At 61.8% G+C, this 27,960-nt stretch overlaps 2 protein-coding genes and 1 long non-coding RNA gene across 9 annotated transcripts in view; 1 reads left to right on the top strand and 2 right to left on the bottom strand.

Moving 5' to 3' along the window:
- The window catches only part of MYO1F (myosin IF), a 32,903-nt gene extending 32,761 nt beyond the window's left edge, over positions 1-142 (bottom strand). The window contains exon 1 of the mRNA XM_078443500.2: positions 17-142. Within this exon, the coding sequence (XP_078299626.2) occupies positions 17-19 (3 nt within the window). The 5' untranslated portion in view covers positions 20-142. The remainder of the gene's footprint in view (positions 1-16) is intronic.
- LOC132678093 (uncharacterized) lies at positions 143-27,896 on the top strand. Of its 2 annotated transcripts, XR_014136219.1 has the most exons (5): positions 143-1,124; positions 23,716-23,898; positions 25,210-25,306; positions 25,552-25,706; positions 25,949-27,896. It is a non-coding gene; the product is annotated as an uncharacterized LOC132678093 (long non-coding RNA). The 2 variants fall into 2 exon arrangements; XR_014136218.1 differs by lacking the exon at positions 25,552-25,706.
- Positions 1,484-21,309, bottom strand: ADAMTS10 (ADAM metallopeptidase with thrombospondin type 1 motif 10). 6 transcript variants are annotated; one of them, XM_060630028.3, is made up of 26 exons: positions 21,109-21,309; positions 18,666-18,747; positions 17,208-17,394; positions 16,701-17,047; positions 16,182-16,338; positions 14,972-15,189; positions 13,250-13,333; positions 13,007-13,152; positions 12,548-12,591; positions 12,287-12,392; positions 12,053-12,199; positions 11,709-11,850; positions 8,968-9,075; positions 8,477-8,622; positions 8,315-8,378; positions 7,119-7,221; positions 6,669-6,802; positions 6,438-6,561; positions 5,418-5,498; positions 5,168-5,331; positions 4,942-5,073; positions 4,724-4,853; positions 4,149-4,353; positions 3,727-3,903; positions 3,487-3,646; positions 1,484-2,191 (listed from the first exon to the last, which is right to left on the bottom strand). In XM_060630028.3, the coding sequence occupies exons 3-26, from the start codon at positions 17,293-17,295 to the stop codon at positions 2,135-2,137; spliced, it is 3,264 nt and encodes a 1,087-aa protein (XP_060486011.1). In that variant the 5' UTR covers positions 17,296-17,394; positions 18,666-18,747; positions 21,109-21,309; the 3' UTR covers positions 1,484-2,134. The 6 variants fall into 6 exon arrangements, with proteins under 6 accessions (XP_060486011.1, XP_060486013.1, XP_060486008.1 ...); XM_060630030.3 differs by having other exon boundaries at positions 4,724-4,849; positions 4,947-5,073; positions 21,109-21,308; XM_060630025.3 differs by having other exon boundaries at positions 4,947-5,073; positions 21,109-21,306.
- Positions 27,897-27,960: the final 64 nt, after the last annotated feature.

Genomic DNA, 27,960 nt, shown 5'->3' with positions numbered 1-27,960 from the left:
GCCTTGAAGGACTTACCATGGTGAAGGTGTGCCACCCCTGGGGAGCGCCCGAATGGGTCGTGGCGGGGGTCCAGGCTCAGGGCGTTCTGGGGGGCGGCTCGGGCATGGCCCTGCTCCTGCTCCTGTACCGGACTCCTAGCCTAGTTCCTCTTACAACAGCCCCCCCTCCCACTTCCTTTGGCGGGAGGGGCCTCTGCTACAGGGGAGGAGGGACGCTGGGCCCCAGGGCGGGGAGAAAGCTCCAGCAGCAGAGGCAGGGCTGTTTGGGGCTCAGCCTGGAGGGAGAGGTCAAGGGTGGCCGCAGCTGGCGGGCCCCAGAAGGCCCCTTCTCCAACTGCGGGGACAGGAGCTGCGGCTGACAGCACTCAGGTCAGCTGGCTGCAGGACTGACTGTTCTTCCAGGGGGGCATCAGGGACCTATCGGGAGGCTCCGGCCTCTTTAGAACCACTTCAGAGGTGTGTCTGTTTGGGCACCTCTGAGCAAACTCCCGCTTCCAGGGCCGCCCCTGCCGCTCCTTCCTCCAGAAAGGCCTTGGAGGGCCACGTGTGTCACGAGGAGTGCAGGAGTACCAGGAGCCACGGGCAGCTCTTAGGCTCCCAGGCTTTGGATGTCAGCTCTGGATTTAACAACCCATCGGGTGGTGCCAGATTTAACAACCTGCTACTTCAGGGGCGCCCCACTTTCTTATAAAATGGGGGGTGCTGGCTCTCCCCCAGGGCCTGGCACACACAGGGTTCCATCAGGTGTTGGCTCACCTCCTGGTCTCCCCTTGACATTTAGGACATGGCAGTTCGGAGAGGTCGGCGCCTCCCGGCCAGGAGGAGGAGGAGGTCGGCCAGGAGGAGGAGGAGGTCGAGGCCGAGGCAGGCGACCCTGGGAGCCTGCGCTCCTGGCGGTAACACAGCATCGTGCTTCGAGGCCGGCAAGCCGCAGCGTCCCCTAGTGGCCACAGCTGGGGAGGAGCGAGTTTCTCCCGGAATCGCTCGCACAGGCGGGGGGCGCTGGGTAATCTCAGCGGTGCCTCCACGCACCTGCGGACAAGCAGGCAGGTGGACCTTCTCCTTGCTGGAGGCTTCAGAGGGGGGGTTCTGCAAGGAGGTGACGCTTGGGCCGACGCCGGAGGGTGAGTCGGAGTCAACCGGCTGAAAAGGGAAGGGGAGGGACCACCTGGCGGAGGAAGCAGGTCTAGCAAAGGCCCGGAGATGGGAAGCCGGCGGGAGATTGAGGAACTTCGGGGAGGCCGGGGAGGCCGCGTGCGGCTGGGCGGGAGCGAGCCCCGGGCCTGGGGACGTGGTGGCCGGGATGGCAGGTGCCTGACCGGGTAGCTCTGAGCGCCTTCTTGAGAAGCTGTAAAATCACTGGACTCTGGTCTGTGCTGGTAAAAGGCCCCTTTGGACTGATGGGGGCCACCTGCGAGGGGCCGCGGCCGCATCCATTCGGTGGCGGGGACGGAATGTGAACAGACATATTGACGCTCGGAAATCTACACAAGACAGAACTTTATTGATGGAGGGCTTCCTGGCGAGGGGTGTGTGGGCCCCAGGGCAGGGCCTGTAGCACCATGATGGGGGCGCCTGGATGTCGGGGTCCCCCTGGGGCAGGCAGGACAGAGGTTGGGGTGGATCTTGCCAGCTCTGCCTCACCCCTGTAGCTGGTCTGGTCAGGGGGAGGGTGTCAGGGAGGCGCTGCTAATCCCCCTCCCCCATGGCAGACATAGACCCCCCCCCTCCCCCCAGCTCAGAGTGGAGGGATAGGGCAGTGCTGGGGGCAGGACACCGGCAGACCCCCTCCCCACCCCCACTCTTCACAGTACATATTCCGGTCAAAGGGGGGGCAGTATTGGGGGCTCCCTAGGGGTGGGTGAAAAGGGAGCTAGGGCGAACAGTTGTTCCCTCCTCAAACCCACCCTGGAGGGGGTCTCACTATGAACTGGGAGAGGGGATGAGGAGGGGCCCTGGGGGTGGCCAGCCCCTCTCCACCCCCCAGCCAGGGGCCCTGCAGGGGTTCCCAATAAATAACTTCCGGCTTCGTCTCACCCAGCTCCCGCCCCCTCGGGCTCCTTCAGGCTGGCCAGCTGCAGGCATGGTCCCCTCCAGCCGGCGCCCAGCTGTGGCTCCGGGGCCCGCGCGCCCCCTAGCGGCCCTGGCAGGTTTTGCAGCACATCTGGCGGAAGTAGGCTCTGCTGCAGAACTGAAATTTGAGCACCAGGGGGCAGTAGGCGACCTTGTTCACATCCTTGCACTCTGGAGGGGGCGGGAGAACGGGGTCGGGGTGGGGAGGGGGGAAGGGGGGAAGGGAGGGATCAGATCTCAGCGCCCCTTCCCTGAGGGGCGCGTCCGCAGCCCGCACAGGGCTTCCTGGCTTCCCGGTGCCTCAGTTTCGACCCCTCTCGGAGGGAGCTTATAACTATGAAACTCAAGGCGGGGCTTCTAAATATGCGATCAGGCTTTTGGAGGATTTTGAGAGAGTGCGCCGGGTCTGGGAGTATTCCCTTTCAGTTATCCTTTTGGTCCAACCGGGGCTGCCATCCTTCCACGTTTTCCTTTGTGACAGACTGAGGATTTTGAACTCCAGAGGAGTCACTTCCTTTCTGGGTATTTGTGTATTTTGTGTTCACGGCAATCCGCCGTCTGATCGGGACAATGATGCGGGCTCCCACTTGGGCAGTGATGTATGGTAGGGCCTGGTGCTTAACAAAGGGCTTCGCGTGGCTTGTTTTATTCCATCTCCCTCACGCAGCCCCCCCCCCCCCCAAGTGAATCTAGTATTGATCCCCTTGACAGATTAGAAAACCAAGGCACAGAGAAGGAAGCTCAATCCAGTTTGGTTCTAGTGCCCAGAGGAAGTGATCTATTGCTCTGTATGGAAAATACTTAGGTAGAAAAACAAAACAAAAAAAAAAAAAAAACAAAAAAAAAACAAACGGACGTATTTAAAGCAGTGGTTCTCAAGGGAATGCTAGTTTGCCCCCAGAGGACATTTGGCCGAATCTGGAGACATTTCTGGTTGTCACTACAGGGAGTGGGGATGGGGGGACGGCGGCGGCGGGTGCGGGAGCGCTCTTGGCATCCCGCAGATACAAGTCAGGAACGTTGCTGAATATCCTACAATGCATAGGGCGCCCCCTCGAATTATCTGGCCCCAAACATCAATCGTGCCCGAGGTTGAGAAATTCTGACTTAAAAAAAAATCAAGCAGCTAATGGGACAAGTGGAGATGAACAGGGTGAAGGCCATGCAGGTGGGCTGGGGGGAATGGCCCGAGTCTGGGGGCCCAGAAGGATCAGGTGCCTAAAAAGCTAGGCACGCAGTGGCAGTTCGTACATGTTTGCAGGGAGGGGTGGTGCAGGACGGCCTGGAGGGGACAGAGAAAGGCACTTCGGTGGCTGCAGAAGCTCCGGGCCAAAGGTCAGGACCCCTACGCTCTCCTGTGGCTTCCTCCGCACCGGGCCCTCCCGCCGCCCCTCGGCCTCCCGCCCCACATACCTTCGGGGCCGTCCCCGGGGGGCGCGCTGTCGCACTTGGCTTCGCACTGCTGCGTGGCGGGGGGCCGCAGGGCCTCGGCGCACTCGCGTGACGGCTGCCCCGTGTGGCTGGAGCAGCGCACCGCCCTCTGTTGCTGCCCGAGGCCGCACTGTGCGGAGCACTGCGGGGAGTCGCCGCTGAGCCTGGGCAGGCCGGGCCCCCGGGCGGCCCCCGCCCCCGCCCCCCAGGGCGCCGACCTACCTCGCCCCACTCGCCCGCCACCCAGCGAGCTGGGGGGCAGCGGCGCAAGTTGCAGCGCATGGTGGCCGGCGGCTTGGCCGCGGGCGGGCAGTGCCCGGGGGGCAGCGTGGCGCGGTGGTCCGAGCTCTTGCAAAGGACGACGCGGTGGCGGAGGCCTGGCCCGCAGCTGGGGGTGCACTGCAGTTGGAGAGGGGGTTTCGTGCTCACGGGCGCTCCAGTCCCCGCACGCACCGGGGTGGGGAGGATGGTCGTGCGGAGGGAGGCGAGGAGGGGTCCGGCTAACCTCGGGCCGGTCTGGAGGGGGCGCTCTGGGCCCAGCAGGAGGGGCTCGTGACCGCGCAGCGGTGCCTCGGTGGGCACCCCGATGTGGGCCCCCCGGTCCCTACCCCCCGCTGCGCAGCTAGCGGGAAGGGGCGGCTGACCTCTGACCAGTCCAGGGCCGCCCACTCCGGCGGGCAAGCGGGGCCCTGGCAGGCCTCCAGCACTGGCGGGCGCGGCTGCGGGCACGCGCTGTCGTCCAGCGCCTTCTCCTCGGCGGCCGACACGCGGCGCTGGCACACGACGGAGCGGCTGCGCACGCCCGCATCACAGCTGCGGCTGCAGCGCGACCAGTTCCCCACCACCCAGCTGTGGGGAGGGGCGGGTCTGAGAGAGTGTGCGGGGCGGGGCTCCCCGAGGGCGGGGTGCCGGCCTATCCCCCTCCTCCCCCATAACCGGCATCTTTGTGGAAACTGGCCCGCGGTGGGGCGGTGGGGGGGGGGGGGGGTGCCTGCTGCTTGCAACATTATCCCGCGCTGGGGGGATCGTCGCCCTGTACCCGCGCTGCGCCTGGGGACGTGCAGCACCCCGGCGGACGTGATCACCTGGACCCGGCTAAGGGGCATCAGGGGTCCGACCCCACCCCCACCCCCCTCCAGTCCTGAGAGCACACGCTCCTCTGCTCTGAGGAGCACTGCCCGCCCCGCTCTTGTCGCCCTGCGCCCTGGCAGGCACTCACTCGGGTGGGCAGGGCTCTGTGTTGCAGGCGCGCTGCCTCTTGGGCAGTTTGCTGTGGGCGCTGCAGTGGTGGGGGGCCACGGCCGAGCTGTCCAGCTGATTGCGGCACTCCACGGCCTGCACCTGGCTGCCTGGGGGTGGGCGAGAGACCCGCTCAGCCCTGCCACGACCAGAAGGTCAGCCCAGGTGACCCGGGCCCGCCCCTGAGCCCACCCCGACCTCACCGCCGGCACACTGGGCGGAGCACTTGGTCCAGGGTGCATAGTGCCAGGAGTAGGGGGGCAGTGCATCTCGGGCGATGGGCGCGTTGAAACGGTAGCGGAGGGCAGCCAGCTCTGTCCGGGCCAGCACCTGAGGCGGGGGAGGGGGCCATCACGTGGAAGCCAAGCTCTAGTCCCCACAGGGAGGCCAAGGTCTTCCTGCACCTCGCTCCCACTGTCGTTACCATGACGATGAGAGACGCATTTATAGGTCCCAGGGCTTCCAGGCTCTGTGTCTGATCTGGCCCCTGTCGCAGCTGAAAGGTGGTCCCAGCCAGGGGCAGGCGGTGCGGCTGGGGGGTCCCGGGCAGCCCCTCCAGCAGCAGGGACTCCTGGTCTCCCTTCAGGGCTAGGGGGACAGCACAGGGGTCAGACCCCCAGCCACGCTGACCCCCTCCTGACCCCCCAGTCCACGTCCCTCCACCTCCGGCTCACCCAGGTGACTGAGGGAAAGGTTCAGGTCCTGGATGAAGATGTGGACGGAGCCTTTGGGGATCCAGACGACTTCCTCATACCCTGCAGGGTGGAGCTGAGAGGTCGCCCACTTGGCCCTTCCCCCACACCTGCCTACCTCCCCCGTTCCTGGCCCCTGATGACAACAGCTAACCACTACTGCGCTAAGTGCTCACAGGGACCTTCCACAGCATCCCTGGCTCCGGGCCTGTGAATCGGATGTGTTGTCACACCCATTTTACAGATGACGAGACTGAGAGGCTCGGAGAAGCTAGGCAACGCACCCAGGTTTGACCGCTAGGAACTGGCTGGGCTGGGGTTTGAACCCAGACTTTCCTGCCTCTCTGACCACCACAGTGGCCTGGTCCACCCCCTCCCCCTCAAGCATGCAGCAGGGCTGGCTGTGGGCACAGGGAAGGGGGCACCTTGGAGGCCCCGACCCACATGGCGAAGCAGCGATTTTAAAAGCTGGAGTTAGGTTCGCAGTGGGCGCCACCACCTACGTCCCGGGCCCCTCCCTGTCCCCTGGACCCTACACTTGGGCCTCACTGTGTGTTTGCTTCCAGAAGTCCCTGCTCCCATCCCCCCACCTCCTCCCTGGGGTCTCTCTTCTGCCCAACGTGGGGAAGCATAGTCAAGTTCACCACAGCCTGCAGATGTCCCTCCCCTAGTTAGCCTTTTCCCCTAGCATGGTGTCCCTCAGCCCCCTGGCTCAGACCATGGAGAGGGGTCAACCCCCCCGCTGCCCCAGACCCGGTGCCAGGCCCCCAGGGTGGGGGGAGGAGAAAGGTTTAGGTCGCCGACCTTCTCCTCACGTTAACTGCCAAGGCTTAGGCACCAGAGCCCAAGCTGGTCCCCGACCCTAATCTGAGGCATTGCTCTGCCCCCGGGACTTTTTGGGGTCCCCACGGGGCCCCTGGCTGCTGTGACGGGCCTGTGCTGCCCCCCTGGCCCCCCTCCGTCGCCAAGTGGGGAGAAGGAGAGGGAACGGAGATCTCTCACCGGCTGCAGGCGAAGCTGGGCTGAAGACCCCCTCAATGGTTTCACAGGCACTGCCGTCACCACCACACACCCTGCACTTGTCCTCCCTCAGGTCGGAGCCCAGGACCCGGTCACAGCCCACGTGCTGGGGAGGGGGGTGGGGCGGGGGGTGGGAGTGTCAGCGAGCCCTGCCTCCCTGCCTCCACCCCTCCGTTCCCTTGCCCTCTCTCCACCTCTGGGAGTCCCCTCCACCTTGCACTCGCCGCTGACGCAAATGTCCACCGTGTCTGGGCGGCAGGGCGTCCCGTCCACCACGGCTGCCGCCCTCTCGGTGTAGAAGTTGAAGCCTTCAGCCAGGCACGTGAGTGAGCAGGCCTTCACGCCCCCTGGGGGGGCACAGCCCCGTCAGACCCCGAGGGCCTGACCTGCTTGCTCCCTGGGGGAGCTCCACGGGGGACACCCCGCTTGCTCCCTGGGGGCGGCGAGGCATAAGGCAGACCCCAGACCCGACAAGGACGGGCAGGTTGGGCAGACAGTCGGGGTTCCCTGCGTCCAGCTGAGGAACTGCTGAGCCACATCCTGGGCTCTGGGGCCCCTTGGGTGAAGGGGGTGCTCTGGGCAGCCCCCCCCCCCCCGCCCCAATGTTGTATCCACCTGCTGCTGTCCTCCACTTCCCCACGGCCTCCTGAGGTCCTCACTCACCTCCTCGGTATGTCTTCCATGTGTAGAATTTTCCACGGAAGGGGACACTGTCAAATTCAGAGCACTGCATTTCCCTGAAGTCCTGAGAGCCTGGGGGACAGTCCTGGGGGCGAGAGAGGAGAGAGGGAGGGAGGCCAGCTGTAGGGGGGGATGCAGGTAGGGCACAGGCTCAAGGCCAGAGGCCTGATGCTCAGAGCAGGGATGGGTTGGAGGGGTGAGGCTGAAGGCAGAGAGGCCAGGGAGGAGGCTGTGGAGGGCCAGGTGAGACTGGTCAGTGGCCTGGGCTAGGCCTGGAGCCGGAGGGACGGGGACGTCTGAGATGGAGCAGGTGACTCATTAGAGCGTGGGGCCAGCTGGGGATGATGGCTGGGTTTCTGGTTTCAGACCATGAGGCCTTTCTTGAGAGAGCAGGCCTAGAAAGGAGCAAGGGGCACTCTTTATGAGGTGTGTGTGTGTGTGTGTGTGTGTGTGTGTGTGTGTGTGTGCGTGCGCATGTGGACTCCCTGGAGACATGAGCCCCTCCAGGTGGAGCTGGGAAGGCCACCCACCCCTCACTGCAAAGCTTTCCCTGACCTCTGAGCCCTCCTCTCCCCCCACCGCCCCTGCAGTGAGTCCTGTGCTTACTGGGTGTGTACATATAAGCCTCATTTACAGCCAGGAGCCCCAACCAGCCATGGGGACCCCCCAGCGTTTAATAAAGGGGCAGCAGTGGAGAAAAGGAGACAGAAGGTGTAGCCCGAGAAGCTGGGGGTACAGGGCACGGGTGGTGCGGGCAAGGCAGGAGTTTTGGACCGGGGCCGAGGTACCTGGTTAGAAGGGTGTGCAAGCAGAGGACCCCAGCGTGGCCACTGGGTTTGGTGACAGGGGTGGGTTGGCTTGGGGAATTTGGGCTTTGAAGGGAGGGGGCGAGGCTCGCCATAGCTGGTGGAGGTTGTGGGGGTCAAGCAACTTCAAGGTGGGAGACTCATCTGCTGAGAAATGGAAGGAGCTAGACGCTTGCAGGGCGTGCTGGGCCGGGTGGGCGCCGGGGCCCAGGGGCAGGTGTAGGGAGGGCAGGACAGGGCGCGGCTAGCCGCCGCAGGGTCCCGAAGAGACGGCAGGTGCCCGGCTGAGGCTCGTCCGAAGCTGATTCGTGCCCCTTTTCCAAACATAAGAAGGGCCGCGGATACCCGGCCTGGGGTCCTGGGGAAACTCACGTCGGTGTTGCAGGAGCGGTGCCGCCGTCTCTCACCCAGGCAGTACTTGCCCCCGATCGTTGGCCTGGAAGGGGGAGGGGCACAGGGGAGATACCGGGCGGGGGGGAGACAGACGGCGGGGCCCGCCCCAATCTCCCTTTCCGAAAGGTCCTAAGGTCTGACCTGGGGCTGTCGCAGTGACGGCTGGAGGAGGACACGCCGCCGCCGCACGTCCGGCTGCAGTCGCCCCACGGGGTCCACGGGCCCCAAGCCCCGTCCACGCCCTCGGGCCGCGACCCGAAGGGGACGCACACTCTCTTGTAGCACCACTGAGGAGAGGAGGGGGAGGCGGAGGGGGTGAGTCCGGCTCCCGGGATCCCGGCGCTCCTTCCTCCCCCACCCCTCCCCCCAGCCGGGGGTCTCAGCACCCCTGGGCGGGGACGGAAGGGGGAGGGTGCAAGTCTGAGGACCCCGACGCAGGCAGCGCAGGGGCGTCGCCTACGCAGACGGCCACCATCAGGAGGTGAAACTAGCTTGGGACCCAAGCGGCGGGAGACGGGGCGGGGCCTGCGGGCAGTGGGCGGGGCCAGAGCGAAGGAAAACTGGAACTGCGGCGCGGCGGGCGTGGCTCGGGGCAGGGGGCGGGGCCGGCGGGCGGCCTCGGCCGCGCTCACCCCCTTGTCGATGGTGTGCGTCTGGCACAGCGTGCCCTCGGCGGCTGGAATGCTGTTGGTGATGCACCGGTTGCTCTTGCTCAGACACCACAGCTCGCTGCAGACCTCCTGCGGGCCAAGGCGCCCGCTCAGGCTCGCCCCCCGCCCTCCTCCCTCTGGCAGCCCGCCCGCCAGGCGGCGACCCGCTCTCTGCCGCCTAGCAGTGGGGCCCCGGCGCTCCTTTGCTGGGTCTCAAGGAGCCTTCTTGAATCCTCCTGTGGGGCATGGCCTGAGACCTCCTCTCTGCCTCGTGAGCCGCACTTATCCAACGTCCGTGTGTGCCATCAACTCCCTTACGCATTATTACCCCTGTTTCACTGAGAAAACCAAGGCTCAGACAGGTAAAGTCACTTGCTAGGGATCACACAGCCCCTGAGGGGCAGCCTGGGTTCTAACCCAGACCTTTGATGGACCGGTCTGTGATCCATTCACCCTGGTGCCTCCCGAGTTTCCAGAAGGAAACTTGGGACCTGTTGATGAAGCAGCCCCTGGGAAAACAGCAATTCTGAAAACTCAGGCCTGGGAGACGGCTCAGGTCAAAGGCCTCGTTTCTGAGTTTTTCCAGCTGGTGGTCCTCCTCGTTGCCCCCACCCACCCTGGGGAAGCTCCCAAAGCTTTTAATCTGTGGGAGGCCGGGGGGGGGGGGGTGGGGGGGAGCGGGCAGGGGGAAAGGCCAGGCTGGATCTGGGTGGGACATTCCTGTACCTCCCTCACTGAAAAATCTGCCCACCTTCTTGTCTGAGTCCTGCTGGGGCTGGGCCAGTCCCAGGAAGTCACTCTGACACTTTAGGTTAATATCCTTGGACAAACCCCAACGGGTTCAAGTGTGGCCAAATCTCTGACCCTCTAGCCTATGTCCTGCCCCACCTCCCAGGGTCTTCCCTCCCAACACCCAAGAAGTGGAGATCCTTTGGTCTCCTTTTTACTAATTATGTGTCATTTCCTCTCTGAACCGAATACTTTCAAGTTTTGAAGGTTTGGGATTGGACCAATCAATGGCTACAGCAGGGTCCCTTGTCTGGGTCAGCCTCTGAGAGACACCTGCACACATATGAGAAGTTCAGAAGGTTTTTCTCAAATCTGCTCCCTCAAACGTCCTCCAGAGTCCCTGCCTTCTGCCCCTTCAGGGCACACATCTCAGCTAAAAACTCATCCTGGATTTCTGGCTTCACTTGGCTTGCGTCCTCCTGGCCATTTGTAAAAAAAGATCACATGCCCCAGGGCCCCTCGGGACACCTCTTAAAGAGAGCTGGCTGTTCCAGTCCTGCTTTTCCTCCTGTCCACAAGGAGGCGCTGTGGTGCACATGCATGAGCGGGGTTAGGGGTGGGAGGGCACTCTGGGAGACAGCCGATCGGCCCCGACTTGCAGCACATGCCCCTCTTTGGGCCTCAGTTTCCTCATCTACAACAGAGGCCTTGCCTACCTAAAAGGGAGAGGCATGTGGCAGGGTAGATATGAAAGGGATTGCATAAATTCCCTGATGTTGTGTAACAAGGACCACAGCTATCTCTAGACTAGGCTCGAGGCCCAGCCCTTTACACGTTAGCCAAGTTACATGTAGTCAATACTTTCCCCCTTTGCCAGGGGCGCCGGGAAGATGATCCTTGGAAAAATAAAAGGAAGAATCAATTCAACATACAGGCAGCACCCATCCACACTCCATATTCTGGCACCTCCTCCCCTCCCCTACCTCCTTGTGACATTTGGAGTCACAGAGAGACCTGGATTCGAATCCTGGCTCTGACGTGTTCTCGAACTGTGACTTTGGGCAAGGCACCCTCCCTACTCCTCAGTCCCTTCATCTGTCACGTGGGATCGTCAAGAGTTTCAATGAGATGATACGTATCACACGCTTAGCACATAGCGAGTGCTCAGTAAGCGGCAGGCATTGTCATCATTGTTAGGACACCTGGGATAGGCAGATGCCCTAGGGTAGCTTCCAGATTCTTTAGAAATTCATTAAGGTTGCTGTCCTTAACAGCCAAGTTGGGGGTGGGGGTGGGGGTGGGCAAGAGTCACTTTACCAGCTGCCTGTTCTTGTGTTGAGTGAACATGGCCTTAGCTTGGCCATGTCAACTCTCACCTCTGGAGTCTTGAGGAAGCCAGCAGGCCTCCAGTTTCTTGGGGGCAGCTGGGAGCGGGACCCCCAGCTGGCTCGCCCATGACAGGACGGGGCTCTGGAAGTCGATCTAAACCTCACAAAGAGTGAGGGGGTTGGTCAGGAGGCTCAGGCTCGTCCAGCCAAGGGTCAGGGCCAGGTGATCGTGTGAACCAGTTGCTGCGGGGGGATGTGGGGAGTGCAGACAGGGTGGTGTCCTTGGAAGGCTCTGTCTGGTTCTTTGCCAAGTGGGGAAGATGGTCCATCCCCAGGGAACTATTTCCACCCAGTTTGGATGTCTGGTTAAAAATGGCCCAGTGAGGGGGCTTGGGACGTTAGTTCTGCTAAAGCCACAGGTGGCCTGATATGCTGGACAGAAGGTAATGCCCAGGCTCTCCCTGGCCCCGCCCCCCCAAAATCAGGGGGTCTGGAGGACCAGGAGATCCCATTCTCCACCCCAGTCATTGCTGGAGAGCATGTGACCTTCGCACACCCGTGCACCTCTTCTCCCCCAGCCCCCAAGGGGGCTCACCCCCTTCCCGGCTCTCCCACCCCCTGCGGCCCCTCCCCTCCCAGGAAGGAAAGCAGGAAGGCTCTCTCTACCCCGTATTTACACTGACGCGATTTGACTCCATGTTGGAAGCGGCACTGTTCATCCGCATCGTAGGCCTGGCCGGGTGCTACGGTCGGGTACACGAAGTCCTGTCTGGGGGGCCGGTTGTTCAGGCACAGCCCCAGGCCTGAGCTGTGGTGAGAAGAAAGCAGCTGTCATGTTAGGGGGCTGCAGCCGAAGAGCTCAGGGAACCCACCCAGCTGGGGGCACGGGTCCCAGGGAGCAGCCCTGCAGGGAACGCCCCCCCCCCCCCCCCCCCAGGCACTCTGGTTTCCAGACCCTTCCCCCGCCCCCGCGAGCCTGAGTATGGACAGGCGGGCGGGCACGTCCTCACTCCAGAAAGCTGGTGATGTAGTCGCGGCTGCAGGACGACCACACGAAAGGGTTGGTCTTCATGGTGATGTGGGCGGCCATGAGCTTTGCTGGGTCCTGGCCACGGGCCCCGCAGCTGTTCCCCACGCCATCGTGGTTCATGCCAAACCTGGGGAGAGCAGGGTCGGCTCTGCGGGCGCCCCGGGAGCCCGCCCCGCAGTCCCCGTGCTCCCCCTGCCGCGTCCCCCGGCCTCACGTGTGTCCGATCTCGTGGGCGATGGTGAAGGCCGTGGCCAGGCCAATGTCCTCGTTGATACTGCAGCTCCTCTCCCGCTCGCACATCCCGCCCACGGGTGCCAGGCCTGCGCAATGGGCACGCGGGGCGGGGCTGGGCTCAGGCTGCGGTGACAGGCCCGGCCACCCTGCCGGCTGCCCCCTCCCCCCTCCCCCCACCGGGGCCGGGGTCAGCGGGTCCCCTGCCTTCACAGGCGCCTGCAAGCCCAGGGGGCATAAGTACCTAGCGTGCCACACGGTTTGTTCTTGTAGATGCAGATGTCGTGGCTGTGGAGGGAGAGCGGGGCGGTGAGGGGCTGGGCTGCCTCCCTGAGCCCTGCTGGTGCCACCATGACCATCTGGGGCGGCTCACTTCTGCCTGCCTCTCGCCCCGAGCCTTGTGCTCTGCCCCCAGCCGACCTTGGGGATGCCAGGGGTGCACGAGCGACTGGCTGACCGCAGGAATGAGACGGCGAGTGAATGGGTGCACCTGTGCCCACCTGGCCCACTGGCCCTGCGCCTCCCCCCACCTGCTCTCAGGCTCCCAGCAGCCCCTCCCCACCCCTGGCGCCCCACTGGAGTGGCCGAAGCTTCCCAGCCTCTCCCATCTCCCGGCAGGCGTGCCCCCTGCTTGGACCTGGACGGTCCCCGGGACCGCTTGCTCCCCCGGCCCACGTCCTGGAGCCCTCCCCGCCCCCCTCACCGCGTGATGAGCACCGCTGTGTCATGGTTGGCCACACCGTTCTCCGGAATGGCGTTGCCATGGCCGCTGCGGTTCACGATGGATTTCTGCCACTTACAGAAGCTGTCCAGGGACTTCCCGGCGTGGTGGGTGATCTCCAGGGTGGGCTGCGGGCAGACAGAGTGAGGTGCATGGGCGCCAGCCGCGCTGGGAGGGCAGGCAGCGCTGGTGTGCAGGGGTGGGGGGGGTGCGGGGCCCGCGCACCTGGTCCTCCGTGAGCAGGATGAGGCGTGTCACCAGGATATTAACGATGTTTCCCAGACTCGAGTCCTGGAAAAGTTTGGCAACCTGACCTCCAAGAAACAAGAGAGACCGAGTCTTAAGAGGGGCTCAGAGCAGAAGACAAAAGGCAAGACAGTGACGGTAGCTGTCTTTTGTCACTGTGAGCCGGGCGTCAGGCTAAGCCTCCCGGGTACGTCTTCGCACGGGTAGGTACTGTGCTCCTTCCCGTTTTACAGAGGGGCAGACTGACACGCAGAGAGCTGGCAGGTGCCCCAGGTGGGATTCGGGTCTGGGTAAGCCCGCCTACACAGCAAGGTTGCTCATCAGTACATTTCTTCCTGACCCACCCCCATTCAGCTCATCCCTGCCCACCCCGCAGCAGCCCTGCACATCTGGCCTCATTCCACCGCCGTCTAAAGGTACCAATCTGAGCATCACCACAAGCAGGGGGCAGGAAGCGTTGGAGACAGTGGCCAGGGAGGGGGAGGGAGTGCCCAGGGGTGAGTGGGCCACACGGCGCAGTGATCTTGGAGCCTGGGGCATGCCTGTCCCACATGGAAACCTCCAGAAACCCTGGCAGGTTTTAGGTAACTTTGACAGCCCAAGGGGGGGGGGGCGGCAGGGCGAGGGCAAAACGTGGCAGCATCACACACGGTGTCGCGTCAACACGCTGGGCCCTCTGTCTGTCTGCTGAACCTTCTCTCCTCCCTTTTTGCTTCAGGGAAACAACAGTGCCACGTGTCAGGCTCTTACCGCGTGCCAAATGCTCCGTCTGGCTTCTCTCCCCACCCCCACCCCCCGCCCCCGCCTCTCACCCTCTGTGGTAGATGCCATTATAACAGTATTTTACAAGGGCGGAAACGGAGGCTCAGGGAGATCCGGGGGCCCGACCGAGATCTGGTATGGGCAGCGGGTATATCTGAGTGTGGGTCAGTGAGGTCACCTGTACGGAGTTACAGGCAGGTGCTTGTAGGAGAGTTCCGCACGCGTACAGGTGCGGCCCGTGTGTGTGTGTTGCTAACCTCGACAGGTATGGGCAAGCCGTGTCCTTATTTTATTTTACTTTTGAGAGAGAGGGTGCAAGTGGGTGAGGGGCAGAGAGAGAGAGAGAGAAAGAGAGAGACAGAAGAGGGGGAGAGAGAGAAGCGGGGCTCGTGTTTTACCCAAAGCGCGGCTTGAGCTCACCCTATGTGGGGCTGAGACTCACCAACTGTGAGATCGTGACCTGAGCCGGTCAGATGCTTAACCGACTGAGCCACCCAGGCGCCCTGTGTCCTTATTTTGTATAGGAGACGCTTATACAGCACCTACCGCGTGCCAAGCGCTGTTCTAAATACGTTTATCGATTCACTGCGAGCACCTTAGCCTCGTGAAGTAGGTACTATTACCAGCCCCATTTTACAGATGGGTAAACCAAGGCACAGAAGTGAAGTAACTTGTCCAAGCTAAAAAGGAGCGGAGTTGAGATTTCGGCCCCGGCCCGCAGGCTATCGAGTCCACGCTCCCGGCCGCAGAGCTCGGCTGTTTCCCCCCATTCCTCGCCACACGTGCGTGGGCCTCCTTTCCCACTCCGCCCCCCTCCATTCCGGTTCCCTGGCCTCAGGTCGGGGCTAGTGGGTGGAATGGTGAGACCCCTTTTCCTGCCCCCCCAGGGGCTGGCTCCAGGTCTCAGGGCCCCACGCCCAGGGAGGGGGAGGCACTTACAATGTTCATGATGGCCAGCACGTACTGTTCCACGTCTCGGCGCCCGTGGTAGGCCACCATCATCTTGTCGGCCACCACCAGGGTCTCCACGTAGCGCTCTCGGCTGACCGAGCGCTTCAGGCCTGGCTGGCCACGCTCTGTTTCATTCCCCAGGGGCCTGGCAGGTGGCGGCTTCAGGGTGCGCAGCCACCATGGCCGCCCCTTCCACGGTTTCTCGTCTGGATGGACAACTTCTGGTCAATCCGCTGCCTGCCCTTACTGTCCAGCCACCTGTCTGATGGCTCATCTGCCCAACTGGCCGCCAGACCCCTCATTCTTCGGCTACTGGGTGTTCTGGTTGCACAAGGTCTGGCTCTACAGTGCGTCCGTTGCGCAGACGTCTGGTTCTACAAGGAAGGGGCTGCCCCACTGCCCAACTGGCTGGTCGAACAGCTGTCCCATAACAGCCAGCACGACCGTATGACTTCCTGACAATTCTGTTGCCCAAACGTGTGTGCGTGTGTGTGTGTGTGTGTGGGGGTGTGTGTGTGTGCTTGCAGGACTTTGTGACCTTCCAACCGTGCCACGTTCTCATCATCGCACAGCCCAACTGCCCCATGGTCTTACTGCCCAACCGGATCCAGTGCCACTGTCTCACGGGCCGCCCGGCTGTGAAACCACCCGCTTTTCTGTTTGTACAACTGACGGCGGTTGTACGTCTGCCACAGCGTCCTACTCCCAGACTGTCAGGTGGTGTACCTCATTTAATGTCAACCTGTTTTTCTAGCTGTACAATTGCCCTGGTTGATATCTGTCTCATCCAGCTCTCTTACCTTCCCATTCCCTGACCCTCTGATCTAGAACTGCCCTCCTGAAAGTCTGGCTGTACATCGGACCTTCTGAACGGTGTTTTTGCTGTGCAATGGCTCAGGTATCTGCAACTACCCGGCCGCTAAACTGATTGCACAGGAATCCTGGAGGTGGAGGGTTTTATACCTGAGCACCTGTCTGGCTGTCCAGCTGCCTGTGTCACTCACTGCTGGACCATCAGACTATGGCAGTGATAGATGGGCTGTTTCACCGCCCTACTGTCCTGCGGTCTGGCTGTCTGCCATTTCTCCCCGCATGTAGCTACCTGCTGACCTTCTGCAGGGAGAGACACTCCTACCTACCTCTGCCTTAAGGCAAAGATGTGCAGCCCCTCTGCCCATCCCCAGAAAGACAGGTGTACCTCTCACTCCACAGGCTGTGTCCAGGTGGGGGTGACGCAGAGAGGAGCGCTTGTATACCACATGGGGGCCACTCTCCTCTGGGCCCTGGGTTCCTTTGGGCCCAACTTGCAGGGGCTCGATCAAGTATTCTTCTTCATCTGCCACAATGAGGCCATGCTAGGGGTTGGGGAGTGGGCAGAGGGCTTGGATCAGATTTTGCTCCCAGGACCCATGGGGCCCTATCTCTGTCTTTATGATTTCATTCCTTCTATCTTACTGGGGTTCTGTTGCTTCTCGTTTTTCAGCTTCTTGAGGTGGATGTTCAGTTTATTAATTTTCAGCTTGACCCCTAAGGCTATACATTCTCCTCTAAGTTCGGCTTTGGCTGCGTCCTAAAAAAATAACTAATCCTTTTGATGAGCTCAAAATGCTTTCAAACTATCCACCGTGATTCCTTCTCTGACCTCTATGTAGGAATGTTTTTCTGAACTCCCAAACTTGTGGGCATTTCTCCCTGCTTCCCAGAACCCTCCGCTCACCAGGCCCCCACAGGTGCTGATGGCCACACGGGAGCTGCCGGCCTGGCCCTGCAAGTGGCCGGCGTAGAGGCAGTGGGGCCGGGCAGCCCTCTGCCAGGCCAGGCCCTCCCGTGTCCAGTACTCCACGGAGACGTGCCCTGCTAGAAGGCGGGGGCTGCGGGTCAGGTTCAGCAGGAAGTGGGTGCTGGGTGCAGCCACCTTGTAGAAGAGGCGGGACTCTGTGGCTGGCCCTGTGCCCCGACGCTGCCTCCGGGGGGGCGGGGGCGAGAAGGCCAGCAGTGCCCCATTATGGTCCACTCGAGTGGGGAATGCGATCTCATAGCTCTCCAGACTGGACAGGAACTCATCTGTGGGCGAGGGTCAGAGGCTTGGGGTGAGCCTTGGGAATGACCCGTGTCTTGGCTGCTTGGCTACAGGGCCTTCCCCGCATTGACTGCCATCCCAGCCCCACTGACCCTTCCTCAGCTCCTTTTTCCCTCCCCACTGTCGCCCCTGGACCACCCCTACCTTGAGACCGGAAGGCATGTAGGACTTCGAATGTGAGGCCCAGCCCCAGGGTGAGGACCCAGCGGAGGATATGGCAGGCGGGAGCCATAGAGGCCACGTGTCCACATGTCTCTCTCCAGCCCCGGCTGCCGGCAGCCCCCACAGCACCGCCTCCCCTGTTCACAGCCTGGGCAGCATCACTGGGCTCCTGGGAGGGAGGAGTTGGGTCGGGGGGGCGGGTGCCTGGTCCCACTGCCCAGTGTAGCCAGTGCCAGGGCCCCTCACTCCCAGCCCCAAGGATGCCCAAGGCATCTTCTCATTCAGAAGTCCCCCTGTCCCCACCCTCCTCTTCCTCCCTGTACTATTAGGATTCACAGGGATTTCGACTTTGTGAGCATCTATGAGGTGCCAGCTATTGGCCTGAACGTTTTTGCACCATTTCACTTCATTTCCACAATAATCCTGAGGATTCCTTCCCTGGGTAAGGACTACGTATGATATGGAGGCTGTCCTTGCCCACCGTGGGGCTCGGTCTCCTGGGAGTGACCGAATGGGGAGAGTTCAGATTGTGACAAGTTCTCTAGGAGAAAGAACGAGGAGGCTCAGAAGCAGGGGTGTGGAGGATGAGCAGAAACTCATCCGGTGAAGGGACAGGAGAAGGCGCCCCAGACGGAGGAATAGCAGGGGCAAAGGCCCTGAGGCAGGGAGGAGCTGGGTGTGGACCCAGGACCACAACGGCTAGCCCGGCTGGGGTGTCTGGGCAGAGTGCCCGAAGGGGAGGGTGCAGGAGGGCAGTGAGGAGAGGCTGGCATGGGACTCGCTTGAAGGCTGTGTAGGTCAGTGGGCATTTTCAGCCCAGATTAAAACGGAGGCCAGTGCTTGGCTCCCCCTACTAATCCTGTCCGACCTCAGCCCTACCATTAGATCCCCTGCCATGGGTAGCACTTTCCACCCCACCAGCAGGGCTGGGTACTGCTACAGGTGGCCTCTGTTCCTGTGACCTCTCTTCTAACCCTGTATTTCCAGCCTGGCCCCTGGTTCTGCTCCTTCGCCTTTCAGATTCTTCTTTCTGGAAGCTCTAGGCCTGCCCGGCAGGTCTCAGTTTCTCTGGCATCGGCCCTGGGCCAGCTTGCTGCACACAGACACCACCAGGGGCCACTACCCTGTGCCAAACCCTCCTCCCCACTCCCGCCTCCACCCTCCTCCTCCTCCTCCTCTCTGCAGTTTCCCCCTTAATCACACACTGTCTTGTTTTCTTTGCAGCCTGGCCAAGTCTGAGAGTCGGTCCCCAAACAGGGCAGTTCAGCACGCGAGGGAGGGAGCCAGGTTTATCAACAAGATGCAGACTTAGAAGGTGACATTACCCGCTTTTGCTTGTACTCCTCCAGCAATGGGGAGTTCACGCCAAGATACTCTGGGACCCTCCTGCTCCCTTCGGCTGGGCAGGTGATTACCCCTTGTTCGTTCGTTTGTTTTTACCTTTTGGGGGCTTCGGTTGATGGCGTGGTATCAGACACCTGTGCGTGAGCCTCTCTGGGCCTCAGTGCCTCTTCTTCGGTGCCTGGACAGGGAGGGGGCAGTGAGGGGGGGGGCGCTGGGCTGGGTGGGAAGTTCAGGGGGGGCCGACAACACTCTGCCCTTCTCCCTGACCCTGGTGAACCTCCCCTGGGAGGATGTGATCATCCTTCAGGTCCTGGTCCCCCACCAAAGCTCCCTCCTCCCCCCTGTCCCTACCTCCTCTTGCTTTCTGTCCCCTAGTCCATCCTGGAGACCCTAACCAGCTCTGATTAAATCCCTTCCTGGGTCGAGTTGCCCTGACCTCCTCCTGTCTTAACCCCCCCACACCCCCCTGCCCCCATCATGCCAAGGTGGCAGCGTTTTGATTGCAAGTGAGGCTGGAAGCCCCCTCCCCCAATCCTGTCCGTCTCCTTTCCTGCACCGCCACGCCTGCTGTGGAATCTTCTCCCGCAGCGGCTCTGTGGCTCTGGTCTTGGCTGCAGTGCCTTTGAGTCTCTCCTGCTGCCCATCCCTGAAGTCCTCACGGCTGTCCTCTGGGGCTGGGCCCCTCCTCCCAAAGACCTCACAGCCTCCCTCAGCTTCTGGCTCTGCTGGGGCATGGGGGACGGTGTGGAAGGACCCATGGGTGAGGATGGGGGGTGTGGAGGGGCGGGGTCTGACGGGGAGGGCTCACAGGCGTCTGCCAGGGCAGGGCAGGGCAGAGCATCCGGGCCAGTGGCCCAGCCCGCAGGGTGGTGTAGGGAGGTGTGACCTGCCCCGGGGGCACTGGGGGTGTCAGGAACAGGTCAGTGGGTCTGGGGGAGAGAATGACGCCGGTGCCGGAGAGGTTAGGGCGTTCCAGGGCCTGTGCCTGGCTGGGGGCAGCAGCGGGGGATCTACACTGTGATGTGTGCATGACTGTGTGTGTGTGTGCGCGTGTGTGTGTGTGTAACCGTGTAAGTGGACTGTACGTACGTATGTGGCTTGGTGTGCGGTGGTGTGTGTGCCCATGTGACCCCGTGTGTGGCCGTGTGTGTACCCGTGTGCGCGCGCACGCACACGGGCGCGTGCCCAGGCCTGGCCATTCCTCCCAGCCCCTCCTTCCAGAAGGCAGGAGGGAGGCGGCCAGCGCGGGCCGGTGCCAGCGCCGGAGGAGGAAAGGCCGCGCGGAAGCGGCCGGGAGACAGCGGAGGCTCCATCCCATCCCATCCCAGCGATGCGGGATGGACCCGCCGCTCCGCACCCAGAGCTCCGGGGGCCGCGCCGGGCAGACCCGGCCACTCCGTGGGGGCCAAGGCCGAGGCCGCCCGGGCAGAGGCCTCCTCCGGGCGCTGCACATCTGGCTGGGCGGGAGGCAGACCCTGCCGGGAGAGCAGACAAAGGCCCGCCCGCGGCCTGCGGGAGGAGGGGGCCGGCGCCCCGGCGGGTGCCCCTCACCCAGCCACTAATTAAAGGCCCTGAGCCCGAGGGGCTGGAGGCGCTCGAGACAGACGGCTGTGGCCTCGGTGACCGACGCAAGGGAAGTGGGAGGTGCCGCTCCCACACCCAGACACAAACACACACACTGGCGAGCGACGCGCACACTCGAGGGTGGCCACACCTGCGCAGCCGGGGACCAGCAACCGGACACGCGGACCCACAAAGGACTCCCGTCCCCACACACAGCGGCGCCCTCAGAACCCGCATCCGGAGGCGAACACACAAGACACGCAGCCACACGCTCCCGGGACCCATGGGCACACTCACGCACACGCTCATTCACACACGCAAGACAGCCCGGAGACGAACGCACACTCGGGCCTACGCACACCTACACGTACACACTCGTTCACGCACTCACGCCAGACAAGGGACAAACTCACAGAGTCCCACAGAACGACATTCACCCCAAGTGCACTCCCATCCGGGCACTTACACACTTGTTACACTCAGACACACCCGGAGACGGCACGGAGACACGCGCACACTCACTGGACGTTTACATCCACAGCAGACACGAAACTACGTGCACACAACGGCTTACACACGCACCTATGCACACGCACAACACCCCTTACGATGGGTCACACGCAGACTCAAACACACCCAGACACTCCGAGGCATTTTCATGCAGACACGCGCATGCACACTCACCGCATTCACACATACGTGGATGCCCACACACACACACACACACACACCCAGCAAACAAACCCATACAGGCGCCCGCACGACCTCGGGGTCACACACACTTTGGGACGCCGCACGCCGACACAAGCCCCGAGGCTGGACGGTCCAACCGGCCCGGGCCCGCAGCCGTCCCCGCCCGACGCGGACGCGCAAGGTCACCCCCCCACCCCCCCGCCGCCGCGCCCCGGCCCCCTCCCCCCGGGCGCCCGCCGGGGCCCGCGGAGCCCGCTCCCCGCCGCGCCGCCCGCGCCTTTACCTGCGGCCGCCCGCCCGCCCGGGCCTCCGTCCGCCGTCTCCGCCGCCGTCTCGCCGCCCTGCGCAGGAAGGGAGGGAGCGAGCGCGGCGGCGTGGCCGGGGGAGGGGGCGCGGGGAAGGCACTTCCTGAGCCGCCTGCCAGGGTTATAAAAAACCCCCAAACCGCGCGAGGCCAGAACCCCGCCCGCCGCCGCCGCCGCCCGGCCTGGGCCGCGGGCTGGACCCGAGCCAGGGACCCGGGAGCTCGGGCGGCCCCGCCCGGACCGGCCCCGCCTTGGGGGCTGGGGGGGGGGGGGCCGGGGTGGGAAACGGCGGGCGGGGAGAGGGGCTGCGGTGGGGGCGGGGAGAGTAAGGTGGCAGGTGGGGGAGGGGAGAGAGGCGGGGTGGGGGAGGGGAGGGAGGAAGAATTGGGTAGGGGTAAGGGGAAAAGGAGAGAGAGGAGAAGGGGTGGGGGGAGGGGAGATTGAATGGAAAGAGGCGGGAGGAGGTGGGGGATGGAGGAGGAGGCACCGTCGCGTGGGGGGTACGGAGAAGGCATGGGGAGCCGAGGGGAGGGGGGAGCCGGGTGGAGGGGTGGGGGAGGGGAGAGCCCACTCCGTCGCCGGCACCGCCAGCATCGACAACAGCTGTTATTTATTGAGGGCTAGTCCTGCTCAAACAAGCATTTATTGGGCACCACCCGTGTGCCAGGCACGGTGCCCGGGGCGGCTGGATAAATGTCAGCCCGCCCCTGCCCTCCCGGAGCTCCCCTCTAGGGGCTTGACCTGCCCTGGGCCTGGCTGGTTCCATTTCACAGAAGAAAAAACTGAGGTCAGAGACGGGGAGGGTGAAAGTTTGATGGGAGCAGGGCCCCAGTGAGTTGCTTTCACCCCTGGGTGAGTTCTCCATCAATGTGGAACCAGCACATGAATGGGGCTGACCTGTACAGTCAGGGCGGGAGTGAAAATGCACAGCAAGGCGTGGCCGGTTGCCCCAGAGGCCTTTGGGTGCCTGGCCAGGGGTTAGTGCTGCCGGTGGGGCGGGGGAGGGGGGGGCGCGCGGCAGGGCAGTGACCCCCAACCTCTCAGTTCCAAGGCATTTTCCAGGCCTGACCCCAGGGAACTAGGCAGACCCTGGCCTGGCCTGGCCTGGTCTTGCCCTTGGCCCTCTCTGAGTCTTGGTTTCCTGATCCCTACCGGGTGGCTAATGGCAACCTTACAGGCAGCTGGGAGAGGGATTCATTCAACAGCCAACATTTGTTTCTTTTGTCCTGAATTTGAGATGTGAGGTCAGGGCTCGTGCATACAGCAGGTACTCCATAAATACCAGACTCTTCCTGGAGCTCCTATGAGATTGGAGATCTCCGCTGGCTCCACCTCTGCCCCATTCTCACCCCTGGCCAGACCAGAGGGACAGGCCACCCTTGGGTTGGCTACCCACTCCCCCAGCCGAGGAACCAGTCCCAGTAAGCCAGCTTGGGTCTCGGTCTTCAGTCCCCTGCACTATCGGAGGACCCCCCCCGGAGCCCACCCTGAGCTGCCTTCCATTTCCCCCTTTGTCCATCAGAGACGTGGCCGCCTGGCCCTCCTCACTTTGCTCTGATGCTGCAAAGCTCTCACCTTCAGCCCCACGGGCTGCTGCAGCCACCGAGCCACAGTCCCCAGTCTGGACTGGGTGGCCACCAGACAGCACTGGGAATTTCAGGGCTGCTTTGAGTCAGGAGCTCCCAGGCTCTGCCACTTACTAGCTATAAACCTCTTCTAATGATTCGGTGAAACTGGTTCTTTTGCCTTAGTTCCTCCTCCCTACCAAGCTGCAGCCCCAGATGTCCCTTGGGGTCTCTCCCTCTCCCCTCTGGGTGGGGTCTGGATAGGGCATGTGACTGGGCCCTAAGCCGCTCCCACATCCCCCAATGTCCTGGTCTCAAGGATTGATTGGGGGATGGGCTTGCCCAGGCTTTTGCAGGGAATCCTGGGAAACAGACTTTTGAGCACTCATTGAGCACCATGTTGTGCCAGGTGGTGGTCCAGGTACCGGGGACACACGGTCAGGAAAAACAACATGGCACCCTCACTGAGGTCACCATTCTGCCTCTTCTGCCTGATAGTGCCGTGGCCACTCCACCTTGTTCTTGAAGTTTCGGCTCAAATGTCACCCCCCCCCCCCCACCGCTAGTGAGGCCAGCTCCTCCCCCACCCCCACCCCCCCACTTCAAGATTACATCCACACCTTCTCTTCCCTTCCCTGGTTTAGTTTACTCCAGAGTCACTGCCTGACATTGTGGAATACACATTGTCATTGGTTCTCTCTCCTTGACCAGAATGTCAGCTCTGAGGGAAGAGCATTTCGTCTGTGTGGCCCACAGCAGTGTCCCCAGTGCCTAGAACAGGGTCTGGCACTCAGGCACTGCTCAGGATCAGAATAAACAGGGAGCCAGCCAAAGGCTCCCGGTGCAGGTGGCATGGACGTTTGCGGTTTGAATGTTAAGAAGGAGGCTCAGGGGGTTGAAGGCGTCCTAGGAGGGAAACACAGCAAGTGCAAAGGCTGCTAGGGCCAAGCACATTCTCTTTTGACTTAAACCAGCTTGGACTGACTCAAAAAACAATTTTTTTTTTTTTTCCTGACTTAGAACCTTTAGAATACAGAGCGCTGTAGTGCGCCGGGAAGGGTGCAGTACTCAGCACTGCCACAGGAGGGCCTGCCGGAATCGGGACGCTGTGCGGGGGGACTGGGGACATCGGAAATGAGGCTGTGACACGATGCTGGAGCGCTTGCTTTGAGGCCTGTTTTAAGTTCACATCAGCCCAGTGAGGTAGGCACTGTCATCATCCCCATGTCCCAAATTTGAAAACTGAGGCACAGAAAGGCTGAGTAACTTGCTCAAGGGTTGCTCAGCTCCCGGTGGTAGAACCGGAAAAGAACAACCAAGATAAGCCATTCAGAGGGAAGGCAGGGTGGCCCTGGGATCGTTGCGCTGAGGGTGGAGGGACCCCTTTCCCAGGGGCTGGAGCCCCCATCTCTAGCCCCTCCGCTAGACGTTTTCCCAGTTGTGGAGTTGGTGTCCCCTTAAATATTGAGATGAATCTCGCTTCCCCCAGGTCAGGTGAAATTGACATCCCCCCCATCTCTCCCACTTAGGGGGTCAGGGAGGACGCCCTGCGGTGGGGGAAGCCACGTTTAATGGCAGATGGGAGGGATGAGTAGGAGTCAGGCAGTGGGAGAGGTGAGGAAGAGAGTTTCAGGGCCATGCCGTATTTCCCTGGGATTCCTCCCATGTCTGGAGTGAATATTTGCTCAAACTCTGCGAGGCAGGGCAGAGGGGGGAAAGACACTGTGTCTGGTCGCTTATGTGTGGAATCTAAAAAAACCAAACTCGTAGAAGCAGACACAAGAATGGTGGTTACCAGGGGCACCTGGGTGGCTTAGTCGGTCGAGCGTCTGACTCTTGATTTCGGCTCAGGTCATGATCTCCTGATTCTGGGGTTCGAGCCCCGCATCAGGCTCTGTGCGCTCTCTCTCTCTCTCTCTCTCTCAAAATAAATGAACTTAAAAAAAAAAAAAAAAAGAATAGTGATTACCAGGGGTTGTGGGGTGGGGGCGACGGGGAGATGTTGGTCAAAGGACACCAAATCCAGTTAGAGAGTCAGTTCTTTGGATCTAACGTTCGGCGTGGTGACTATAGTTAACAACGCAGTATTATATTCTTCAAAGAAATGCTAACTGCCTGCGGGTGCTAACAGGACTGTCGCGTTTAAGTGCACCGGATCCGTACATCGTATGCCTTAAATTTACACGGTGTTGTACATCAATTATATTTCAATAAAACTGGGGAGAAAAGGTAAAACAAAAACCCAACCCCCGCCCAGCAAATGCAACGCGGGCCTCCCACCCTCCCTCTCCAGGGCCCTGAGGATTCCTCCCTCCCGCCCCCACCCCTTGGCCCCCATTCTAGCACAGGGCACAGAAGGGTCTCCGATTCCCCCCCTCCCCCGCCCCCCAGCTTTGGGGCCTGCTGTTGGGAACATCACTCTTGATCTCAGAGGGATGGTCTGAGGGCTGGCCTCAGTTTCCCTTTTGCTGCTGGGCCAGACGAGCCTCAGCCGTCCCCCTGTGCCCCTCCCAGAGCACACGGCCAGCGACTTTTCCTCCAGCCCGGCACTTTGTGACATAGACTTCAAATGTGGCGCCTTTCTTGTCCTGCCCCACCCCGACGCGTCCAGGTGAGTGGCTGGCCTCCAGCCTTTTGCTCTTTCAGGTGCCATGGCCACCTCAGAGGTCTCGGGGGTGCCTGGCAGAGGATCAATAAAATCCCCCCTCACCCTCATGTGAGAAACCCCAGTGGGTTGTGACCTCCTAACATTTTGTCCGTGTATATGTGATGGGGGTGGTGAGTGAGCAGGGGGCTCTCAGGCTGGGGATGTGGCTTCGGCAAAGCCCAAGTTGGCTTCATGGGTTCTTCTTCTAGAACAAGCTGTCTCTTAGCATTGGGGATCATCTCCCATTCCCCAGGGGAAGTCATGCCCAGATGGAATGGCACCCCGCCTTCTCCAGGGCGGCCCAGGTCTGGCAGAGGGGGCCCGAGTGTCAACTGGGAGTCAGGAAGCCGCTGGGGAGAGCCAGGTGGGACGGGGGCACCTAGGATGGGTGGGGTCCAGCTGGAGAGAGAAGCAGATGTGGGGGAAGTCCCAGGGGGTGAGGCTTCTGCTCCAGAGGATGGGCCAAGGGGTGGCATCCAGGGGACACCAAGACCCCAAGGGACGCCTGGTCCCTGGGCTTCTGCTGGGCCCCACCAGGGTTGCATCCTGAGCCCTAGGGAGCAGAGAGACGTCTTCTAGAAAGCAAACGTGTTCTCTGGCCCTTAGACCCTGCGACTACTGGGATGCGTCAACGGGACTGTGGATCTGAAGAACAGAATGCCGATGATCCCCAGGAGGGTCTGAAGGTTAACAGGTTAACGGGGGACTGGAGAGATGAAGCCGGGAGCCTCCCGCCTCCTGCTGTGTGTCCCTGGCAAGTTGCTTGGCCTCTCTGAGCCTCGTTTCGTGCATCTGTTGAGTGTGAATGCAAATACTGGCCCTCAATAGGTGCTTAGCTCCCGGCTGTTGGACGAGAGGCTGGGAGAGGTGTTGCAGGTGGAGTCTCGGCGGGCAGGGGAACCGCTCAAGACCAATTCTGTTGCTCTCTTCTTGGCCAGGACATGTAGCACACAGTAGGTGCCTCATAAAACCTTGCTGACCTGTTCGGGTGCAAGACTCCTCAATCTAAGGCTTCCTTTTCCCTTTCCTTTAAAAAAATTTTTTTTTCTAAATGTTTATTTTTGAGACAGAGAGAGACAGAGCATGAACGGGGGAGGGTCAGAGAGGGGGAGACGCAGAATCTGAAGCAGGTTCCAGGCTCTGAGCTGTCAGCACAGAGCCCGACGTGGGGCTTGAACCCCCGGACCGCGAGATCATGACCTGAGCCGACGTTGGAGGCTCAACCGACTGAGCCACCCAGGCGCCCCTCCTTTTCCCTTTTCACTTGTCTTCCAGCCTCACCTGTGCCTCCCTGGTGGGGCCACTGGGCAGGCAGGCACACTCAGTGCTGAAGTGTAGATTCTGAAACCTGGGTTCAAGTCCTGACTTGGCACACAGTAGGTGCCACAGAACCACATTGCCATAACACTGATTCGTACTGTTAGCGTGGGTTTCAGGCTCCAGATTCTTCTGGGGGCCGCAGCAAGCAGACCTCTCCATGCCGATCAGCCCCTGCCCCATCCCAAAGTGTGGGGTCAAGGCAGAGGTTTCAGCCCGGGGCACTTTGTCCCTCCCGCCCCTCCCCCCCCCCAACCCTCCCAGGGGACATCTGGCAATGTCTGGAGACATTTTTGGTTGTCATGCCTGGGGGAGGTGATACAGGCATCTGGCGGGTAGAGGCTAAGGGGGTGCTAAGCGCCCTACAGTGCCCGGGACCTTGTCCATCACAGACATGATCTGGCCCCAAATGCAAACAGTTTGGAGGTGGAGACTCTCTGGGTTAAGGAGCAGGTGCTCAGAATTACGCCCCCTACTGCCTGGCCCAGGGCGGGTGGCCTTTCCCTCCGAACGTGTGTCCCTGTCTGCAAAATGGGGGCGAATGTATCAGTTGCACAGGACTCTTGGGACGATTAAGTGCGTTAAGGATGTAAAGGGTTTAGGACGTGACCTGGGCCACAGGAAGTGCTGTCAGTGTGGACGAGTTACTATTAGCGACAGGAGGACGATGATGGCGGGGGTCGCATGTGTCTTCTGCCCCTCTGCCCTCTGATTTCTGAATTGGCTCCTGGAACAGCCAGCTCTTGTTTGCCCGGACCCCAGTGGCCCCGTAGCCAAGCAGGTTCACCTCTGAAGCCAGAACAGACAGTGTTCAGCTCACCACGGCTGGAGAAAACGTCCCCCAAGCCCGTCCGCTCAGGGAGGTGCGTGGAGCTGAGTCGCCCACGCTCAGGCATTGGAGAAACAGAATTTGATATAAATAACTCATCTTAACCTTTGCTCCGAGCCCTCATTCAGCTATGGGTGGGGGAGGGCGGGAGAGAAACCATAATCGCAGTGGATTCAGGGTCCCCCATTCCCACCCAGGAGGTGAGCTGAGAGAAGGGTCAGGACGCAGGCAGTCTGCGTTAGAACCTGGCTTTACCGGGGCGCCTGGGTGGCTCAGTCGGTTGAGCGGCCGACTTCGGCTCAGGTCATGACCTCACTGTTTGTGAGTTTGAGCCCCGCGTCGGGCTCTGTGCTGACAGCTCGGAGCCCGGAGCCTGCTTCGGATTCTGTGTCTCCCTCTCTCTCTGCCCCTTCCCCCACTCATGCTCTGTCTCTCTCTCTGTCTCAGAAATAAATAAACATTAAAAAAATTA

The sequence above is a fragment of the Panthera onca genome, chromosome A2 (genome assembly GCF_046562875.1).
Source record: "Panthera onca isolate mPanOnc1 chromosome A2, mPanOnc1 haplotype 2, whole genome shotgun sequence".
NCBI classification, from domain to species: domain Eukaryota; kingdom Metazoa; phylum Chordata; class Mammalia; order Carnivora; family Felidae; genus Panthera; species Panthera onca.
Note: the sequence above shows the minus strand (reverse complement) of the source record. Positions and strands in the feature narration are given on the sequence as shown.